Here is a 22839-nt window from a genome sequence, read left to right as displayed (position 1 = left end):
TTCCAGACCGCAAGCAATGTGCTTCTGGGTCTCTCCCTGGTATTGGAAATTTAGCTATTGGTTGCTAGCTAATAACTAGAGGCAAGGAGTGCCTGTCTCTTGAAGTGGTTTGCTGGCTAAAAGCTAGGGGACAGCAGTTGCTCTGTCTCTATCTCGAGGTGTGCTGAGAGCTACAGGAAGTCAGAGTTTCAATTCTCCATCCAAAGTTTTTCACACAGAGGGTGGTGGGCGAGTGGAATCGGCTGCCGTCAGTGGTGGTGGAGGCGAACTCAATAGGGTCTTTTAAGAGACTCCTGGATGAGTACATGGAGCTTAATAGGATGGAGGGTTATAGGTAGGTCTAGAAGGTAGGGATGTGTTCGGCACAACTTGTGGGCCGAAGGGCCTGTTTGTGCTGTAGTTTTTCTATGTTTCTAAAGGACTAATTCACAGCAGGTGTTGCAAAGCTGCAAGATCCAGCATCACGTGAGCACACTGTGCTTTTCTGTCCTCAAACCAAAACCAGGGTGTGTGTTGGTAAGAATGTTGTATTGGAACAGTATTCGTAGCTGTTAAGGTTTATACAACATTATGGGTTTTTTTTCCTCTTGTTTGTAATTGGTAAAAGTTCTTGCTAATTTTCTTTCTATGTGTTAACTGTATTCTTAAATAAACTTTGTTTGATAAAAGCTCCCCAGTGGGTCATTTGAATCACACCTGGAGTAAAACATCTTCTGCTCACCCGTGCCAAAATTCAAAGTACGAAACTTACGATCTAGGCTGATTCCATAAAACACCTTAGAGGTTCTGAGCTGATGGCCTAGTGGTATTATCGCTAGACTATTAATCCAGAAACTCAGCTAATGTTCCGGGGACCCGGGTTCGGATTCCGCCAAGGCAAAGGATGGAATTTGAATTCAATAAAAAACATCTGGAATTAAGAATCTACTGATGACCATGAAACCATTGTCGATTCGTCGGAAAAATCCACCTGGTTCACTAATGCCCTTTGGGGAAGGAAATCTGCCGTCCTTACCCGGTCTGGCCTACATGTGATTCCAGAGCCACAGCAATGTGGTTGACTCTCAACTGCCCTCCAAGGGCAAGTAGAGATGGACAATAAATGCTGTCCAGCCAGCGACACCCCATGTCCCATGAATGAATTAAAAAAAACCCTGGAATATAAAAAGTGTGAACTGGTCTGTACACGTGTCACGATGAGGTAACCGTTTAAGTTATTGTGTGGAAAACGTCAATACTTTCCCACATGGGTGATGTTGTATGAAGTGCTAGGCACCTCTCACAGAGTGCAAGGCACGCTAAAATAAATTCACTCAAAACAAAAATACAGGCAAGGCAAGTGCAGAGAAAGTCTTCCAGAGACTATACTTTATTTACAAGATTAGCAGTACAATCAAAATATTTGTAGAGTTCTGCAAAAGGTAGAGAAACCAACTGGCCCCAGATCCTCCCAGTCATCAGTTTTATCCCAGGTTATTGTACACGAATGAAATGATCAGTTTTGTTCAACCTCCAATGTCGCCATGAGTTTGAAGTTTTATTTATTAGTGTCACGAGTAGGCTTACATTAACACTGCAATGAAGTTATTGCGAAAATCCCCTAGTCGCCACACTCCGGTGCCTGTTCGGGTACACTGAGGGAGAATTTAGCATGGCCAATGCACCTAACCAGCACGTCTTTCAGACTGTGGGAGGAAACCGGAGCACCCGGAGGAAACCCACGCAGACACAGGGAGAACGTGCACAGACAGTGACCCAAGCCGGGAATCGAACCCGGGTCCCTGTCGCTGTGAGGCAGCAGTGCTAACCACTGTGCCGCTCCACGTTGCACTCAACACAGGACAAATTCAGTCAAACAAAACTGAGTGATTTGGTCCAACTCCCTATTCAAGTTTATAGAAGATCAGGTTAACAAGCTGTGAATTGCAGCAGGGTTAGAATTCACAAGAGCCCAAATGAGATTAAAGTTCTCCTCAGTTTCACACCTCAATGCTTTGGTACCTTAGAATCGGGAGGGTTCTATTATTGAGTGAATTAAGAGGGTTTTGCTGAGCTTTCAACAGAGGCCATAGCGCACTGGCTATCCTCTGCGCCACCCTGCCCATCTCCTCCTCTGCCCCCCTGTCTCTCCCTCCTCTGAGTGCAGTCTGATTGTGAGGCTTGGCTAAAGATGAATCTACTGAACATTGAGCCATAAAGCAGCAGCCGGGAGTTCGGTTTGAGCAGAATTGGTTCAAGAGAACCAGCCTGGGCACAGCTTGTCACAGTCTGGTTCATTCATCAAAAGAAAAACGACTGCCCTCATTTTAAAACCGGACAAAGTTTCGCACACTGATAAATATCACAATAAATGGGCATTTCACACAAAAAAGTTGCATCATAATTACAAAATGTACAATACAAGGAACCGTTTGAAGTTAAGATCTCTGCAGGCTATCATACAGCTGAGAATCCCCAGGGATGAAGCGGAGATGGGAGCAGAGGGTGAGGGGCGATGGGATTTCTGAAATGCGTCCAGGCCCAGAGGCCATTCCAGCCGCACCTTCAACATGACTTAGCCCCCCCTGTGGTTGGGCCAATCTAGTGCCCTCTCCCCCCCCCCCCCCCCCCCCCCCGCCCCTCCCAACCCACAATGCCCACCTCAGAGCAGGGGAGAGGGGTAGGTTCTGCCTTCACCCTCCTCCGTCTCAGAGACTTGTGGAGCCGGTTGCCAATCCCGACCCCTGGGTGCGTTGTTAAGACGATATTAAGCCAACCTTCTGACCACCCAGCGCCAGTCAGATAAAAACACGGTTAAAGTCTAATCATCGACGCCCCGTGTCAATCACAAATGAAACATCTTGTAGTGGCACACCGGTACAAAGAGTGGCTATGTGGTCTATCCAAAAAGATCGCAGTACTGCCCCGCTACCCAGACTTCAACGCATGCAACCGTCACACGAGCACCCAAGCATTTATTCAGATTCAGCTCCAAACCAGCCTTTGTTGACTGAAAAACAAATGAAACACTGGGTTCAAGACGGGTCAGTTTACAGAGCTTTCATTCAATCTCAGGTAAGAGCATTGAAGTGCAAGTCTCAAACATGCCTTCTGATCCAAGAAACAGTTGTCATGCAAGCGGAACTGTAAACATGGAGTGTGTGGGGGGGCGGGGGGGGGGGGGTGGTACAGTAATCTCTGTACTGATCAGAGTGGTTCACAATGGAGTAAATTCTGTAGGGTGCTTATGGAGCTCCCTGCTCGATGGCAAAGAAACGTCGCACCCTCCCGTTCAGCAGCAACAAGGGGAATTTAGTTTTCTTTGGCTCAAGGTCGCAGTTATCCAGAATGATTGAGAAAGTATCGCCCCCTCCTCTCTGTCCCAGTGTGACCAAGGGAACTTTGTTAATTGCGCCAAGAACCTCAAAGGTCTCCCTCTTGTCCATCCAGTCACCTGAACAAGAAATATTTCTGTGGTCAGAACAGCAGCGGGACAAAGAGCTGTCAATCTGTGACGCCGAGACTGTCTTAGTAAAATCTTAGATTAGTGGCAAATGTACAAGCTATCATACAACAGGGGCCTCCCACTGCGGGCTCTTAGCACACATCAGTGCTGAGGGGTTTTGCAAAAAGGATGGGGATTTTACACAAGTGATGCAAGTTCGCAGGTTTTGGCGCTCAGTCAGTCACACGCGACTGAAGCGATTCACTCATTCCGTTTCCAGAAGCTACAGGCGCCTGCTACTGCCTTTGTCCCTCTCCTTGGGTCACTGCAGCCATCGCCTTTCCAAACAAAGGAGTTCCTCTGCACCTGTGGCTTCCACTTGTGCGTGTTTCTGGTGCAAGGGACCTTTGCCCTGGAAGTAATTCAACTGCTCCTGTCCCTGTGCCGCCCGTGCATAAAACCAGGGTTGGCGACTTGGATGGGGTTGGATTCTGAGTGCCACCGAACCACGTGATGGCATAAGTGGCTTCATCACACGTGTAAACTTACATCATTTTAGTTCCAGTTTGACCTTGCTACCTGTGAACCTCAAAGGTTAATGCTATCACCCAGTGATACTGACAAAGTCAAGCTTGCAGGACCATTCGTGAATGAGATGGGACTCTACAAGAGAGTGGCGCATGCAGGGCTGCGGAACAAGTAGATTCCATGGGGCAAGTGTCACTTTTCCCATTCCAAACTTTATGTTTTTTTTTATTAGATTGGTTGTATCATATTGCCACATCACTTCTTTGCCAGCCCCAACCTTTGACCCCGCTACCAATGAGCACCAATAATGCCAGAGGGGCAAGGGTAGGCCTATCTTTTCAAAGCTTTGGGCCCAATTCAGTCAGTGGTCATGACGATGTAGCTTATTAATTTAAAAAAAAACGCAACACAGATTTGCTGACTCCAATCTTGTGCTGTTAGGACTGGGACAAGACATCATTTCCTTCTTAGCAACCCTTGACAAAGTTAAGTTCAAAGATCGTTTCGAACCTCTGACCTTTCATCAAGTCTGAGCTTCTCTGTAATCATGTTAGGATAGGCTGAAAGACTAATTAGCAACTAAAAAGTTTTTTTTAAAATATAAATTAAGGAACAAGCCTGCTTCCCTCTACCCCACCCCAAACCCCTCCCCTTCACCACACCCACTCTCCCTCTTGCGTAGCCACCCCTCCAAAGCTGGCCCCTCAGTTTGGGCCCCTCCAGGGACAAAGCCGGTCTGGAGCTTGCAGTTTGGAGACTTTTGTGGAGTAATTGCGAAAGGATGAGGGGGCGTGGGGGTGGGAAAAGAAAAACAAAAGGGGAGAGGTTCTGAAGGACAATTCTGTCCGAATTCCCCTGGGCACAACTGGGATTGAAAACCAAAAGCAAAACATGAAGGCCAAGGTTTTAGTCATGAGAGGAGCGTGCAGCAATCGCGCACAATTTCTTCTTAAAGGGAACAGCGGCTAAGAGTTTGGGGATGAATCTGCGCCACAAATCGTGGCGTCAGACGTAACGGGTGACTGTCGAGGGAGGGAAATCTGTCCGCGGGAAGGACAACCGGCAGGTCTCTGGACGATTGTGCAATGATCGGTGGAATGTCATTCACCCTATCACTCCGGTATCTGCAGCGCAATGACCTGGGGCTTCATCTTGAAATACTGGTTAAACCTCAGGATGCTATATCTGCAAGACAAAAAGAATTATATCCTTGAGAGACGAGAACAGCGGGGGCAGGGTGGGGGAGACGACTGCACTATATACCATTTAAGCTAAAATTAATGTTGGCGAAGTGTGTTTGGAAAGGGTCATATCACAGTTACCAAAATCAGTATCACTGAATGACTTCACCAGGTAAACCTCCTCCCACATACTCAATAATCCAACTCTCCCAAACGTAGATTTTCTGAATATGTTGGGCTAGATAACGAAGATAAAAGCAAATTACTGCGGGCGCTGGAATCTGAAACAAAAACAGAAAATGCTGGAAAATCTCAGCAGGTCGGACAGCATCTGTGGAAGCCATGATGAGGAGATGCCGGCGTCGGACTGGGCTGGGGCATAGTAAGAAGTCTCACAGCACCAGGTTAAAGTCCAACAGGTTTATTTGGTAGCACGAGCTTTCAGAGCGCTGCTCCTTCATCAGGTGAGTCACCTGATGAAGGAGCAGCACTCAGAAAGCTCGTGCTACCAAATAAACCTGTTGGACTTTAACCTGGTGTTGTGAGACTTCTTACAACATCTGTGGAGAGAGAATAGAGCCAATGTTTCGAGTCTGGACAATCCTTCGCCTGAGTTGTGAGCTTTGACGACGGGTCAGCTAGTATCAAAACAAAGAACAAGGAAAATTACAGCACAGGAACAGGCCCTTCGGCCTTCTACACCTGCACCGACCATGCTGTCCGTGTGAACTAAAACCCCCTACCTTTCCGGGGACCATATCCCTCTATTCCTGTTGGCTTTATTCTCTCTCCACAGATGCTGTCAGACCTGCTGAGATTTTCCGACATTTTCTGTTCTCGTTTGGGATAGGTAACTACTTGGGAATGGGACTGGAAGTTATACACGTCACCTATCGGCAGGGATGATCAGAAAGATTAGGAAGAAATGTTATCTGTGAATAGATGATTGGACTGGGTAAGATTGAGGAATTCTCCAGGGTTACCTTGGGGATAGTATTGAATTAGGGCTTTTCCAATCAGTCAGTCAGTAAATGCGCGAAATGGCTTTCAATGGTGGGGCATCTGATCATGATGGGAGCTCAGCAAGTTTCTGCAAATGGGAATGAGCTGTGTCCCAGGTACTTACCCTAGGAAATCGAACTCTATTGTTGAATACTTGGCTTGAATCAAGGACCAGAACCCCCAGAAGAAATGAGATGCCTGAAAGCAAAAATTAACAAAAGGAGTGTTTAAATGCAGTGCATGAATCTGCAAGTTATTACCAGACACCTAGGTGCCACGCTGTGTTAAGCAGAGTGTGACGTGGCGTGCAGCAAGTTAAATCATGTCAAGTGTTTGTTGTATAATGTATTGAGTGTGAGTGTTGTGATGTACTCTAGTGCACATTGTGGTGTAGTGAGTGTGTGTTGTGGTTTATCTAGTACACACTGTGGTGTAGTGAGTGTGTATGTTGTGGTGTACTCTAGTGCACGCTGTGGTGCAGTGTGTGTGTGTTGTGGTGTACTCTAGTGCACGCTGTGGTGTAGTGAGTGTGTGTTGTGGTGTACTCTAGTGCACGCTGTGGTGCAGTGTGTGTGTGTTGTGGTGTACTCTAGTGCACGCTGTGGTGTAGTGAGTGTGCATGCTGTGGTGTAATCTAGTACACACTGTGGTGCAGTGTGTGTGTGTTGTGATGTACTCTAGTGCACACTGTGGTTAGTGAGTGTGTGTTGTGGTATACTCTAGTGCACAGTGTGTAATGTAAGTGTGTGTATTGTGATGTACTCTGGTGCACAGTGTGTAATGTATTGAGTGTGTGTGTTGTGGTGTACTCTAATGCACACTGTGGTGGAGTGAGTGTGCGTGTTGATTTGATTTATTATTGTCACATGTATTAACATACAGTGAAAAGTATTGTTTCTTGCGTGCTATACAGACAAAGCATACCGTTCATAGAGAAGGAAAGGAAAGAGTGCAGAATGTAGTGTTACAGCCATAGCTAGAGTGTAGAGAAAGATCAACTTAATGTGAGGTAGGTCCATTCAAAAGTCTGATGGCAGGAGGGGAGAAGCTGTTTTTGAGTCGGATGGTACGTGAACTCAGACTTCTGTATCTTTTTCCCAATGGAAGAAGTTGGAAGAGAGAATGTCCAGGATCCTTAATTATGCTGGCTGCTTTTCCGAGGCAGCGGGAAGTATAGACAGTGTCGATGGATGGGAGGCTGGTTTGAGTGATGGATTGGGCTTCATTTACGGCCCTTTGTAGTTTCTTGCGGTCTTAGGCAGAGCAGGAGCCATACCAAACTGTGATACATCCGGAAAGAATGCTTTCTATGGTGCATCTGTAAAAGTTGGAGAGAGTTGTAGTGGACATGCCAAATTTCCTTAGTCTGCTGAGGAAGCAAAAGTATTGGTGGGCTTTCTTAACTATAACATCCGCATGGAGGGACCAGGACAGGTTGTTGGTGAGCTGGGCACCTAAAAACTTGAAGCCCTCGACCATTTCTACTTCATCCCCATTTATATAGACCGGGGCATGCCTTCTACTACGCTTCCTGAAGTCGATTACTATCTCCTTCACTCTTTGACATTGAGGGAGAGATTATTGTTGTCGCACCAGTTCACCACATTCTCTAACTCTTTCCCGTACTCTGTCTCATCATTGTTTGAGATCCGACCCACAACAGTGGCGTCATCAGCAAACTTGAAAATCGAGTTGGAGGGGAATTTGGCCACAGAGTCATAGGTGTATAAGAAGTATAGTAAGGAGCTGAGGACACAGTCTTGTGGGGCGCCGATGTTGAGGATGATCGTGGAGGAGGTGTTGTCGCACATCCTTATAGATTGCGATCAGTTGTGGTGTACTCTAGTGCACACTGTGTAATGTAGTGTGTAATGTGAGTGTGTGTGTTGTAATATAGTCTAGTGCACATTGTGTTATGTAGTGTGTGTGTATGTTGTAGTTAGTCTAGTGCACACTGTGTAATGTGGTGTGTGTGTTGTAATTAGTCTAGTGCACACTGTGTAATGTAGTGAGCCTATATTCTACAATTTAACGGAAGCTTCTGAATCACTGCCACAGAAAAATGTTACGAGGCAATTGAATGAATTTTGTTGTAAGGGTTGAAGAAAGATTTGCAAATTGCTATTTTGCATTTTATGTGCGACATTTGTTGAAGGGCTGAATTAAGAGTTCCGGCAATGAAACGTCCCTGAGGGAGAGTTGAATACTTTTGGTACAAAGGGGGTAACCGGAACTCAGAGGTTAACATTTGTGGAACTGAATGATCGGCTAGAGACAGCAATGCGACACTTTTATCATGTGCTGAGGCTTCCTCACTCCATCAAATCACCCCACGAACAATCTGGTAAATCATCTTCAAACAGCCTTGGTTTGGTCTTGATTCAGTCCGATCATCTCCACCCTGTCTGACCTGCTTTCAGTACAGACTGATTAGGGTTAACTGGGTTGAGGGATAATCCCACACATCTGATGATACACTTATCCTGCCTGTCCAGACGAGGACATTCTGTGAGAAAAGGCTATGTGCAACATTGCGCTGTTACTGAACAGCACATCTAAGTTAGTAATCTTGAAAAATTCATCCATGGGATATGGGCGTCGCTGGCTAGGCCAGCATTTATTGCCCATCCCTAGTTGCCCTTGAAAAGGTGATGGTGAGCTGCCTTCTTGAATCGCTGCAGTCCATGTTCTGTGGGTTGACCCACAATGCTGTTAGGGAGGGAATTCCAGGATTTTGACCCAGCGACTGCGAAGGAACGGCGATATATTTCCAAGTCAGGATGGTGAGTGGCTTGGAGGGGAACTTGCAGGTGGTGGTGTTCCCATTTATCTGCTGCCCTTGTCCTTCAAGATGGAAGTGGTTGTGGATTTGGAAGGTGCTGTCTAAGGATCTTTGGTGAATTGCTAAGTAATCCTTTGAGTGAAAAATCCTCCAATGAGTCTTCAGCTTCCATTGGAAAATGGATGCGTTGCATTCTATTTCCAGCCATATTTAAGTCAGTTTCTAAATGGGATTCACGGGGTTTGGGATTAATTGTATTGCCCTAAAGAAAGCTAACATGGTCTCAAAAGGGCCAAATGGCCTCCTGCTGTGTCATAATGATTCTATCATAGTTTTAGGGGATGCAGACACACAAATGTCATCATTTAAAAAAATTATTTTGCATCGTGATCGTTTCCCTCCCAATTCCATGGCCTCCAACAGTCTAGTAATCTAAAACTCTCAACTCCTCAGACTCTGGGCGGCACGGTGGTACAGTGGTTAGCACTACTGCCTCACAGCACCAGAGACCCGGGTTCGATTCCGGCCAATCGAATGCAATTTACATGGCCTGCCTGCTTTTGCGGTTGGCAGGCGGGCCGATTGGCCAGACAACCTTTACGTTTTAGCTACAACCTCGATATAGGGAGGGCTGAAATAAACGTAGAATCCTAAAATTATAGAAGAAATCATAGAAACCCTACAGTGCAGAAGGAGGCCATTTGGCCCATCGAGTCTGCACCGACCACAATCCCACCCAGGCCCTACCCCCACATATTTACCCGCTAATCCCTCTAACCTATGCATCCCAGGACTCTAAGGGGCAATTTTTAACCTGGCCAATCAACCTAACCCGCACATCTTTGGACTGTGGGAGGAAACCGGAGCACCCGGAGGAAACCCACGCAGACACGAGGAGAATGTGCAAACTCCACACAGACAGTGACCCGAGCCGGGACCGGGACCCTGGAGCTGTGAAGCAGCAGTGCTAACCACTGTGCTACCATGCCGCCCTACTGATTGGCCCTACAACCCTACAGTGCAGAGCCTTGGTGGGATTGTGGTCGGTGCAGACCCGACGGGCTGAATGGCCTCCCCTTCTGCACTGTAGCATTTTATGATTCTAATTATATTTCAGCCCTCCCTGTATTGAGGTTGCAGATAAAACGTAAAGGTTGTCTGGCCAATCGGCAAGTTGCTCTGCTGATGAAGCGCTCAATGAGCTATTTTACCTTCGAGTCCCACATCTTGACATTAAAGAGAAAAGTCAACACAGTCTCCCTCCCTCCCCCTTACCTATTCCAGACGAATGAACGGTGGGCCGAGGGAGACGCCAACACTGAGGGCCTAATTTTACCAAAACTTTGTGCCTATCGTGGTAAAGTTGGGTGTCGGGCCTATACCGCGATCTGCACCCGATTCCGAGCAGATCGCGCCTTTACCGACACCCAATTCGGGCGCATGCATTTAAATAGCATGCATTTAAATAGACTTAATAAACCGCAAGCCCAACTCTACCGCCAAATCCCACTTTACCCTCTTCTGGTCCGATCCGGATCCGCGCTTTTAACGAACTGGTAAATAAAAGTCTGAAGTCGTCGCTGCAGCCTCCGAAGAGCGGGCTCAGAGCCTGCAACGGCTCTCTGACCCAGATCATCCTCTGGTTGGGGGGGGGGTTCCGCTGCCAGTCTGCAGTCAATCGGTGGGGAGGGAGGAGGCAGGGGGTTCCGCCACCACTCTGCGGGCGATCCCTCCTCCCTACCGGAGGAACGAATCCCTCCTGCCGGAGTGGACGTGCGGCCATGCCATCCCACAAAACCTTCAGGATGAAGCGATTCCTCGCTAAGAAGATGAAGCAGAACCGGCCGATTCCACAGTGGATCCGCATGAAAACCGGCTACAAGATCAGTACAAGTCCAAGAGGAGACACTGGAGAAGGACCAAGCTGGGCCTGTAAAGGGATACAGCATCACTGGTACACTACCAGCCACAGCCATCTCTCCCGTTCTCTTGCCCCTGCAGGGAAGAGTAATCTGTGGCTGGTAGTGTACCAGTGATGGTGTATCCCTTTACAGGCCCAGCTTGGTCCTTCTCCAGTGTCTCCTCTTGGACTTGTACTGATCTTGTAGCCGGTTTTCATGTGGATCCACTGTGGAATCGGCCGGTTCTGCTTCATCTTCTTAACGAGGAATTGCTTCAGCCTGAAGGGTTTGTGGGATGGCATGGCCGCACGTCCACTCCGACAGGAGGAATTCGTTCCTCCGGTGGGGAGGAGGGATCGCCCGCAGAGTGGCGGCGGAACCCCCTGCCCCCTCCCTCCCCACCGATTGGCCGCAGACTGGCAGCAGACCCCCCCCTCCCCCTACCAGAGGATGATCTGGGTCCCGCCACCCCCCCCCCCCTCCTCATCCTCCTCCCTCCCACCTCCCCCTGACCAGAGGATGACCGTCAGAGAGCCGCTCTCTCCGCTTTCTGCTTTTTCTTTCTTTCGCGCCCGGGCGCGCTCTGTCAGATTTTTTTCGAACCGCGCATGCGCAGTTCAGAGCTCCGATCGGTCCGCCAGCGCTAAGCCCCGCCCGCAGCGCGAGTCGGACCAGAGCCGGCAAAACGCGTATGGGCGTGCTGGAAAGGGGATTCCAGGCACGGATCTATTTGACGCCCGGATTCGGCACTTAGACTCAAAATGGTAAAATCAGGCCCTGAGTCTTTGACCATTTTCTTCCAGGAAGAATTTCCTTTCACAGGGAAGTGCCACTTGGACTCAGTGGGTTACGTTCTCACCTGGATTCTGAATGTTGTGGGTGCAAGCCTCACTCCAGAATCATTACCACACAGAAGGAGGCCACTTGGCCAATCATGTCTGTGCCAGTTCTCCACATGAGCAACTCCCCTAGTCCAATTCCCCCACTACTCTCTCACGCACTGCATTCCAGTTCCTAACCACTGATTGCATGAAGATTCTCCTCATGCCTCCAATGCTTTGGTAGGTCGGTAACATGACCTTAAATCTGTTCCCTCTCATTCGCAATCCTTCCATTAAGAGGAGCAGCTGCTCCCTATCTGTTCTGTCCAGAACCCTTGTCAGTTTGAATACCTCTTATCCAATCTCCTCCCAGCCTTCTCTTCTCTTCGAACAATCCCAACTTCTTTCTACTTCCAGTACTAAAGTTCCTCGTCTCTGACACGGTGGCACAGTGGGTTAGCACTGCTGCCTCACAGTGCCAGGGACCAGGGTTCGATTCCTGGCTTGGGTCACTGTCTGTGTGGTGTCTGCACGTTCTCCTCTAGTCTGCATGGGTTTCCTCCAGTTTCCTTCCACAATCCGAAAGACATGCTGGCTACGTGGATTGGCCATGCTAAATTCTCCCTCAGTGTACCCGAACAGGCGCCGGAGTGTGGCGACTAGGGGATTTTCACAGCAACTTCATTGCAGTGTTAATGTAAGCCTACTTGTGACACTAATAAATAAACTTTCAAAAAAACTTGAGGATGGAATGAAGGGTTGATGTGAGAGGGTGCAGCATCATGGTCAGTGCTGTCTCTTTTTTCTTCAATGAGATGTTAAGATGCCATCTAGCCTGCCAGGTACCATAGAATCCTACAATGCAGGAGGCCATTCGGCCCATCGAGTCTGCACCGACCACAATCCCACCCAGGCCCTATCCCCATAACCCCATGCATTTAGAAACATAGAAAACTACAGCACAAAACAGGCCCTTTGGCCCCACAAGTTGTGCCGAACATATCCCTACCTTTTAGGCCTACCTATAACCCTCCATCCTATTAAGTCCCATGTACTCATCCAGGAGTCTCTTAAAAGACCCTATTGAGTTTGCCTCCACCACCACTGACGGCAGCCGATTCCACTCGCCCACCACCCTCTGTGAAAATTTACCCTAGCTCGTCCCCCCGACACTAAGGGGCAATTTAGCCTGGCCAATCCACCTAACCTGCACATCTTTGGACTGTGGGAGGAAACCGGAGCTTCCCTGAAGGAAACCCATACAGACACGGGGCGAATGTGCGAACTCCATATAGTCACCCAAGCCGGGAATCGAACCCGGGTCCCTGGCGCTGTGAGGTAGCAGTGCTAACCGCTGTGCCGCCGTGCCGTCCTTGGTTGAGGGGTCAATCAGAAAGGGACATAGTTTTCGGATAAGGGGCAGGAGATTCAGAGGGGAATTTGAGAAAACATGTTTTCACTCAGACTGTGTTGGGAATCTGGAATGCACTGCCTGGGAAGGTGGTGGAGCTCAAAACCTCGCAACCTTGAAAAAGTACTTGAAACATCATAACATTCAAGGATAAGGGACAAGTGCTGGCAAATGGGATTAGTGCGACTTTAGAGGTAGTTATTGTTGGTGCAGGCTCGACGGGCCCTATGACTATGACAATACCAGATGAATCTTGCATCACAAGTGGGTGGGGAGGGTGATGAATAGAGCTGCGGTGACCTGGGTATTGTTGATTTGGATTCACGCGCTGTACTTACTAAAGCGAACTTGTTGACCTGGACATAGAGCGTGTGCACTTCATTGTTGGTTACCTCGCCTCCCTTCTTGGTGAATCGCTTGCAGGCTTCAAGGTAGGTTCTCAGCCACTGGAACTGTAAGGCTTGGTTTGGGTACAAGCTGTAGTCTGCCTCACTCACTCCTAGCACAGAAAGAGGCAGCATTGTATGAATAACTGTCCACAGCTAAACCACACCACCATGTCTGCCAGAGAAACAGCGGGACACAGTTTTATGTTCCAACCATTAGAATTGACGGAAGGTCGGTAAAGTAACGGAGATAAATGTGTGGGAATACAGGGATAGGACGGGGGAAAGGGCCTGAATAAGTCACTCTGTCAGAGAATCAACGCAGACTCGATGGGCCGAATGGCCTCTTCTGCACAGCATAGCTTCTATGATTCTATCCTACTGAAGCTACTGAAGAGTATTAGCACCCCGGGATACAAGCATTCAAGTAGAATTCGAATGAGTGGACAGGGACTATGCTCATTGTAATTTGGGAAAATGATGGGGGATCATATAGAAACATATAAAATTATGAAGGGAATAGATAAGATAGAAGCAGGGAGATTGTTTACACTGGCAGGTGAAACTAGAACTAGGGGGCATAGCCGCAAAATAAGGGGAAGCAGATTTAGGACTGAGTTGAGGAGGAACTTCTTTGCCCAAAAGGTTGTGAATCTGTGGAATTCCCTGCCCAGTGAAGCAGTTGAGGCTACCTCATTGAATATTTTTAAGGCAAAGATAGATTTTTGAACAGTAAAGGAATTAAGGGTGAGCGGGTGGGTTAATGGAGCTGAGTCCATGAAAAGATCAGCCATGATCTTATTGCACGGCGGAGTAGGCTCTAGGGGCCAGATGGCCTACTCCTGCTCCTAGTTCTTATGTTCTAAAACCGGGGATGGAGGAATTTGTGTGGTGAGGGATGCAAGGAAGGGGTGGGAAATGGGCATCATCTGTGGTAGAGATCCTCTGAGTAGGCAGGTCGTGAGAGATGGTAGATGCCCTGGGGTGGGAGAAGGGTTTATACTGAGCGGGATGATGTGTGGACATGGTGAGTGAAATATAACTCAGAGAGAAAAGAATTACAACAGTCAGTTCTAGGCACCACATTTCTTGAAGGACGTCAAGGAGATGGAGAAGGTGTCAAAGAGATTTACTAGAACGGTACTAAGGGTGAGAGAACTTAGTTATGTCGAGAGTCTGAGAGAAAATCTGCTTGTTAACCTTAGAGAAGGGAAGGTTAGATGGGCATGTAGCAGAGTTTTCAGAATTATAGGAAGTGTTAACAAGTCACATAGGAGGAGACTGGCAGGAGTGCTGGTAACCCAATGACACAGGTTTAAGATCATTGGCAAAGAGTCAGGGAAAAATGGGAACATTTTTATTTTTACTCCGAGTCAGAATGATCTGGAATGTGCTTGCTGAAAGACTAGTCATGATGTGGAGATGTGGGCGTTGGACTGGGGTGGGCACAGTAAGAAGTCACTCACCTGATGAAGGAGTAGCGCTCCGAAAGCTTGTGATTCCAAACAAACCTGTTGGACTTTAACCTGGGGTTGTGAGACTTCTTACTGAAAGGCTAGTGGAAGCAGATTTGATAGTAACTTAAAAAAGGGAATTGTCGTATATCAGGGCAATGGCAGAAAGAGAGAGTTGAGGAGAGATATTAATTGGACTTTTTTCAGTTTATTTGTTCATAGGATGTGGGCATCACTGGCTAGGCCAGCATTTATTGCCCATCTCTAATCGCCCTTGAGATGGTGGCGGGGAACCACCTTCCTGAACTGCTACAGTCCATCTGATGTAGGTAAACCCACAGTGATGTTAGGAAAGGTGTCCCAGGATTTTCACCCAGCGACAGTGAAGGAACAGTGATATATTTCCAAATCAGGATGGCGAGTGGCTTGGAGGGGACCTTGCAGGTGGTGGTGTTTCCATGCGCCTGCTGCCCTTGTTCTTCTAGGCGGTAGGGGTTGTGTATTTGGAAGGTATTGTTGAAGGAGGCTTAGTGAGTTGTTGCAGTGCATCTTGTCGATGGTACACACTGCTGCCACCGTGGTAGAGGGAGTGAATGTCGAAGGTGGCGGATGGGGTAGCAATCAATATTCAATATCCTTGAGGGTGTCGAACTTCTTGAGTGTTGTTGGAGCTGTACTCATCCAGGCAAATGGACAGTATTCCATCACACTCCTGCTTTGTGCCTTGTGGATGGTGGACAGGCTTTGGGGAGTCAGGAGGTGAGTTACTCTCCGCAGAATTCCCAGCCTCTGACCTGGCCACAGTATTTATATGTCTGGTCTAGTTCAGTTTTTGGTCAATGGTAACCTTTGTGACCTCCCCGGTATCGTTGCTGAACAGCCAAAACTGAAGCAGCTGCAGGTTACGAAACACTCACCTGCAAATTCATTGAAGTGGTTTCCAATATCGAATGCCTGGTAATTGTAACCGGAATACTCGTAGTCAATAAACTTCACCCAACCTGATAAATAAGTAACTCGAGTTAGTAAATATCAACCCGTGATCACACAAACCAAGACAGTGGAAATTCATTGAGCTAAGTATTGTACTCAAAACCAAAGTTCAGAATCTAAAGTATTTCACTTTTTAATTGTCTTTTTAAAGAAAGTTGACACTAATCCGGATTCTCGCTGCTTTGTTTTAGGTTCACTTTGCTCCACTCAGATTATCAATAATATAACAAAGTGACAGATCCATACCTACGGCCATACTAGTCTGAAAACACATGATCTCGGAAGCTAAGAGACGCAGGCCTGGTTAATACTTGTATGGGAGAATGCCTGGGAATACCAGGTGCAGTAGGCTTTGGGCAGCATGGTGACACAGTGCTTAGCACTGCTGCCTCATAGTGCCAGGGTCTCGGCTTCAATTCCAGCCTTGGGGGTCACTGTCTGTGTGGAGTTTGCACGTTCTCCCCGTGTCTGTGTGGGTTTCCTCCGGGTGCTCCGGTTTCCTCCCACAGTCCAAAGATGTTACATTAACACTGCAATGAAGTTACTGTGAAAATTTCCTAGTCGCCACACTCTGGCGCCTGCTCGGGTAAATTGAGGGAGAATTTACCATGGCCAATGCACCTAGTAAGAAGTTTAACAACACCAGGTTAAAGTCCAACAGGTTTATTTGGTAGCAAAAGCCACACAAGCTTTCGGAGCTCCAAGCCCCTTTCATTCAGACTCACCTGAAGAAGGGGCTTGGAGCTCCGAAAGCTTGTGTGGCTTTTGCTACCAAATAAACCTGTTGGACTTTAACCTGGTGTTGTTAAACTTCTTACTGTGTTTACCCCAGTCCAACGCCGGCATCTCCACATCAATGCACCTAACCAGCACGTCTTGTGGACTGTGGGAGGAAACCGGAACATCCAGAGGAAACCCACGCAGACATGGGGAGAACGTGCAGATTTCGCACAGTGACTCAAGCCGGGAATCGAACTCGGGACCCTGGTGCAGTGAGGCAGCCATGCTAATCACTACGCTCAGTCCCCAGATTTGGAAGGGTGAACGTTACCCACTGAGCCACGCCTGACACTCAACATGACACTCAGCATATTGTATATAAGGAAAGTACTCTTTGCAACTATATCATCTTACCCCAAATTACTTTTCAGTTAAGTATTTATCTTTATCATTAACAAAATTACATGTCATTAGGAGTCTGTCATTCAATCAGGAGATTGGCTTTTAACCTCTGCTGATATATTTGATCATTCAGCTCCACCCTTAGCTTTGCCCAAGCGGCTTATTACAGGGCTTCAGTTTTTAAATACAAATAAAATTGGTCATGAGGAGATATCTGAAGGGGTGCACAGCACTCAGATCATAGCCATTTCAACAGTGTGAATGAGCTTTTACATATTCTGCAAAGAATGCACGGCACAGTAAAAAGTTAAAAATTAAAGTTTGTTTATTTATTAGTCACAAGGTTAGGTGCATTGACCCGAACAGGCGCCGGACTGTGGCGACTAGGGGAATTTCACAGTAACTTCACTGGAGTTTTAATGCAAGCCTTACTTGTGACTAATAAATAAACCCCACCAACGCTCCTAAAATACACATCCTGGGACACTACGGGACAATTTAGCATAGCCAATTCACCTAAGCTGAAGTTTAAGTTCATTTGTTAGTGTCACAAGTAGGCTTACATTAACAAATAATTGCGGTTGGTGCAGACTCGATGGGCCAAATGGCCTCTTTCTGCACTGTAGTGTTTCATTGAATCATTCATTGATTCTAACACTGCAATGAAGTTACTGTGAAAATCCCCTAGTCGCCACACTCCGGCGCCTGTTTGGGTACACTGAGGGAGAATTTAGCATGGCCAATGCACCTAGCCAGCAAGTCTTTCGGACTGTGGGAGGAAACCGGAGCACCCGGAGGAAACACACATAGACACAGGAGGGACGTGCAAACTCCGCACAGACAGTGACCCAAGCTGGGAATTGAGCCCCGGTCCCTGGCTCTGCGAGGCAGCAGTGCTAACCACTGTGCTACCGTGCCATCCTGAACAGGAACAGGCCAGTCGGCCATAACCAGTCAGAATCCTGGAATTCCCTCCCTAATGTGGGTCAACTCACAGCACGTGGACCGCAGCGATCCAAGGCAGCGGCTCACCACCACCTTCTCAAAGGCAACTAAGGATGGGCAATAAATGCTGTACTCATCCAGGCGAGTGGACAGTATTCCATCACACTCCTGCTTTGTGCCTTGTGGATGGTGGACAGGCTTTGGGGAGTCAGGAGGTGAGTTACTCTCCACAGAATTCCCAGCCTCTGACCTGGCCACAGTATTTATATAGAAATCATAGAAACCCTACAGTGCAGAAGGAGGCCATTCGGCCCATCGAGTCTGCACCGACCACAATCCCACCCAGGCCCTACCTCCACATATTTACCCGCTAATCCCACTAACCTACGCATCACAGGACTCTAAGGAGCAATTTTTAACCTGGCCAATCAACCTAACCCGCACATCTTTGGACTGTGGGAGGAAACCGGAGCACCCGGAGGAAACCCACGCAGACACGAGGAGAATGTGCAAACTCCACACAGACAGTGACCCGAGCTGGGAATCGAACCCGGGAGCCTGGAGCTGTGAAGCAGCAGTGCTAACCACTGTGCTACCGTGCCGCCCGATATGTCTGGTCTTGTTCAGTTTTTGGTCAATGGTAACCTTTGTGACTTCTCCCCGGTATCGTTGCTGAACAGCCAAAACTCTGAAGCAGCTGCAGGTTATGAAACACTCACCTGCAAATTCATTGAAGTGGTTTCCAATATCAAATGCCTGGTAATTGTAACCGGAATACTGTGAATGCTGTAACAACACCATAATAAATGCTGGCCAGCCAGCGATGCCCATGTCCCACGAGTGAATACAAAAAATTTATATTTAAGTTAAACCCTTTTGTCAGTCAGCAAAGTGAAAAGCTCAGAGATCGCCTGCCCCTGAAAGAAGAGACTTTTTGACAAATGTGAATGTCATTCAGTTAGAAACAATATTAATTAATTAGAAGCCAGAGCTTCAAAGCAAAGCATGCAGAAGGGGGACAATGCATGCCTGGAATGCATTTCCCTTAGCTTCTGGTTAGTCATGATTTAAAAACTCTTTTGTATTTCCCCAGTGACTCTGTATTGTGTCACATCAACTAGGTAAATCCCAGGTTCAATAGCTGACTCAGGCTGTTACCCAGTTTGATGCCAGAGACAGTGGGATTGGATTTAAATGTGAGAAGGGCAGTGACGGAAGTAAAAACTTGTGTTAAGATTGGGTCGACTGGCCCTGCATTCGTTGGATTTTAGAAAAATGAGAGGGGATCTAATTGAATCATAGAATCCTACGGTGCAGGAGGAGGACATTTCACCCAACGGGTCTGCCCTGACACTCTGACAGAGCATCTTACCCAGGCCCTATCCCCAAGGATGTGTCGCCACTAATTCCCCTAACCTACACATCTTTGGACATTAAGGGGCAATTCAGCATGGCCAATCCGCCTAATCTATATATCTTTGGACTGTGGGAGGAAACCGGAGCATCCGGAGGAAACCCACGCAGACACGGGGAGAATGTGCAAACTCCACACAGTGTGTCACCCAAGGCTGGAATTGAACCCGGGTCCCTGGCGCCATGAGGCAGCAGTGCCAACCACTGTGCCACCGTGCAGCCCATGTCGAAAATATCTAAAATTCTGACAGGGTTGATCAGACTGGATGTTGTTTCCTCCGGCCGGGGGGTATGAGGTGTTTAGAACAGTCTCAGCATACAGGGTGGGACATTTAGGACCGAGATGAGGAGAATGTTCTTCTCTCAGAGGGTGGTGAATCTATGGACTAGAAACCCTACAGCGCAGAAGGAGGCCATTCAGCCCATCGAGTCTGCACGAACAACAATCCCGCACAGGCCCTATCCCCATAATCCCACATATTTACCCCGCTAATCCCCCTAACCTAAGCATCCTAGGCCACTAAGGGGCAATTGAGCATGGCCAATCCACCCAACCCGTACATCTTTGAGCTGTGGGAGGAAACCAGAGCACCCGGAGGAAACCCAGGCAGATATGGGGAGAATGTGCAAACTCCACACAGACAATGACCCAAGCTGGGATTTGAACCCAGGTCCCCGGCAGCTGTGCTAACCACTGTGCCGCCCAAATGATCTACCAGAGCAGCCAACATGCACATCCCCCGAAGTCTCACAAAACAACAATGAGATTGTGACCAGATAATCTCTCTTAAAGACTATGGCTGAGGGATGAATGTTGGCCAAGACACAAGGGGAGATCTCGCCTGTTCTTCATTGAAACAAAGCCCTGGAATCTATCGCAAAGAAGGTTATTTTTGCGAGAGCAAAATAAAACAGCACATCTGACAGTGTTGCACTCTCTCTGTACTACATGGAAGTACAACACAGAAGTACATAGAAGTCCACATCATGACTACATAGAAGTACCAGCCTAGATCAAGTCTCTCCCGCAGTTTGAATGCCAGAAACTTCCTACTTGCAGGGTGATGTTGCTACCCACTGAGATAATATTGATGCCCAAAGAGATCATAGGAACAGGAGTAGGCCATTGGGCCCCTTTGACATGCTCTCCCATTCAGATTATTGCTGATTGGTACCTTAACTCCATTCATCTGTGTGGGTTTCATAATCCTGATTACTCTTGCCTTAAGAAAAACCTGACAATCTCTGTTTCTAATGTGACCCCCCCAGCCACCTCCCCCTCAGTTGATGAACAGTGACAGACGTATAAGGAGATATTCAATTCCTCCCAACTACAATATAATTAAGACGGCAAATAGAATTTTGTCCTTCATTGCTAGAGGGATGGAGTTTTAAAACAGGGAGGTTACGTTGCAGCTGTATAAGGTGCTGGTGAGGCCACACCTGGAGTACTGTGTACAGTTTTGGTCTCCTTACTTGAGAAAGGATATACTGGCACTGGAGGGGGTGCAGAGGAGATTCACTAGATTGATTCCGGAGTTGAGAGGGTTGGCTTATGAGGAGAGACGGAGTAGACTGGGGCTATACTCATTGCAATTCAGAAGAATGAGGAGGGAATCTTATAGAGACATACAAGATTATGAAAGGAATGGATAAGATAGAAGCAGGGAGGTTGTTTCCATTGGCAGGTGACGCTAAAACTAGGGGGCATGGCCTCAAAATAAGGGGAAGCAGATTTAAGACTGAGTTGAGGAGGAACTTCTTCACCCAAAGGATTGTGAATCTGTGGAATTCCCTGCCCAGTGAAGCAGTTGAGGCTACCTCATTGAATGTTTTTAAGGCAAGGATAGATAAATTTTTGAACAGTAAAGGAATTAAGGGTTATGGTGAGCGGGCGGGTAAGTGGAGCTGAGTCCATGAAAAGATCAGCCATGATCTTATTGAATGTCGGAGCAGGCTCGAGGGGTCAGGTCGCCTACTCCTGCTCCTAGTTCTTATGTTCTTATTCCAGAGAGGAAGAGGGGGGAAATTGCCTCCATGGCTAAACAAGAAAGCTAAAGATAACACGCAGACAAAAACTAAAGCATACCATATTGCAAAGGTCAGTGGCAGGCTGGACGATTGGGAAACTTTTAAAGACCAAAAGGGGATGTATAATAAAGTAATGGGTTTCCTCCGGGTTTTCTGGTTTCCTCCCCCAGTCCAAAAATGTGCGCGTTGATTGGCCATGCTAAATTGCCCCTTAGCATTAGGTGGATGTCGGGGAGATTGTAGGGTAAATGTGTGGGGTTGCGAGGGTGGGGCCGGGTTGGGATTGTTGTCGGTGCAGGTACGATGGGCCAAATGGCCTCCTTTTGCACTGCAGGTATTCTATTATATGTAAAAATGGACAAAACAGTTAAAGAATTGTACAAGTCTTTCAGTTCACCAGCTCCTCCCAATGAGCCTGTAATCAGTATCATACTAACTTGCTGTCGTCAAGAACACATTCTTTACTTTTTCCATATGTAAACTGGTCAAATCCATAGAAACAACCTGCTTTGTTTCTCCCCCCACTGGTCAGCACAGCCCATAACAGCATCCCACCAACACAAGACCCCATACACAACACCAGCCAATCACAGGGTGGCTGCCATCCCCCCAGCCAATCACAGGGTGGCTGCCACCCCCGCAGCCAATCACAGGGTGGCTGCCACCCCCGCAGCCAATCACAGGGTGGCTGCCACCCCCGCAGCCAATCACAGGGTGGCCGCCACCCCCGCAGCCAATCACAGGGTGGCCGCCACCCCCGCAGCCAATCACAGGGTGGCCGCCACCCCCGCAGCCAATCACAGGGTGGCCGCCACCCCCGCAGCCAATCACAGGGTGGCCGCCACCCCCGCAGCCAATCACAGGGTGGCCGCCACCCCCGCAGCCAATCACAGGGTGGCCGCCACCCCCGCAGCCAATCACAGGGTGGCCGCCACCCCCGCAGCCAATCACAGGGTGGCCGCCACCCCCGCAGCCAATCACAGGGTGGCCGCCACCCCCGCAGCCAATCACAGGGTGGCCGCCACCCCCACAGCCAATCACAGGGTGGCTGCCACCCCCGCAGCCAATCACAGGGTGGCTGCCATCCCCGCAGCCAATCACAGGGTGGCTGCCATCCCCGCAGCCAATCACAGGATGACTGCCATCCCTGCAACTAATCAAAGGGTGGCTGCCCTCCCTGCAGCCAATCACAGGGTGACTGCCACCCCTGCAGCCAATCACAGGGTGGTTGCCATCCCCGCAGCCAATCACAGGGTGACTGCCATCCCCGCAGCCAATCACAGGGTGACTGCCATCCCCGCAGCCAATCACAGGGTGGCTGCCATCCCCGCAGCCAATCACAGCTTTACTGTCAGCTTCACACCACACCCCTGCAAAAATCCAAATAAATGAAGGTCAGACTGAAAGTGCCACATTCCCACGCAATGAAATGCTCACACTTATAG

The 22839-nt window shown here is 48.3% G+C and overlaps 1 protein-coding gene across 3 annotated transcripts in view; it reads right to left on the bottom strand.

The window, feature by feature from the left end:
* Positions 1 to 1341: 1341 nt before the first annotated feature.
* LOC144511789 (ethanolamine kinase 1-like) overlaps positions 1342 to 22839 on the bottom strand; it is an 81283-nt gene continuing 59785 nt past the window's right edge. Inside the window, exons 5-8 of one of the 3 annotated variants that reach the window (XM_078242118.1) lie at positions 15808 to 15891; positions 13389 to 13549; positions 6260 to 6333; positions 1342 to 5137 (exon numbers count right to left, since the gene is read on the bottom strand). In XM_078242118.1, the coding sequence (XP_078098244.1) occupies positions 5065 to 5137; positions 6260 to 6333; positions 13389 to 13549; positions 15808 to 15891 (392 nt within the window). In that variant the 3' untranslated portion in view covers positions 1342 to 5064. The remainder of the gene's footprint in view (positions 5138 to 6259; positions 6334 to 13388; positions 13550 to 15807; positions 15892 to 22839) is intronic. The other 2 variants (XM_078242117.1, XM_078242119.1) reach the window with 2 other exon arrangements.

Source organism: Mustelus asterias, chromosome 25, assembly GCF_964213995.1.
Source record: "Mustelus asterias chromosome 25, sMusAst1.hap1.1, whole genome shotgun sequence".
Classification (NCBI taxonomy): Eukaryota; Metazoa; Chordata; class Chondrichthyes; order Carcharhiniformes; family Triakidae; genus Mustelus; species Mustelus asterias.
Note: the sequence above shows the minus strand (reverse complement) of the source record. Positions and strands in the feature narration are given on the sequence as shown.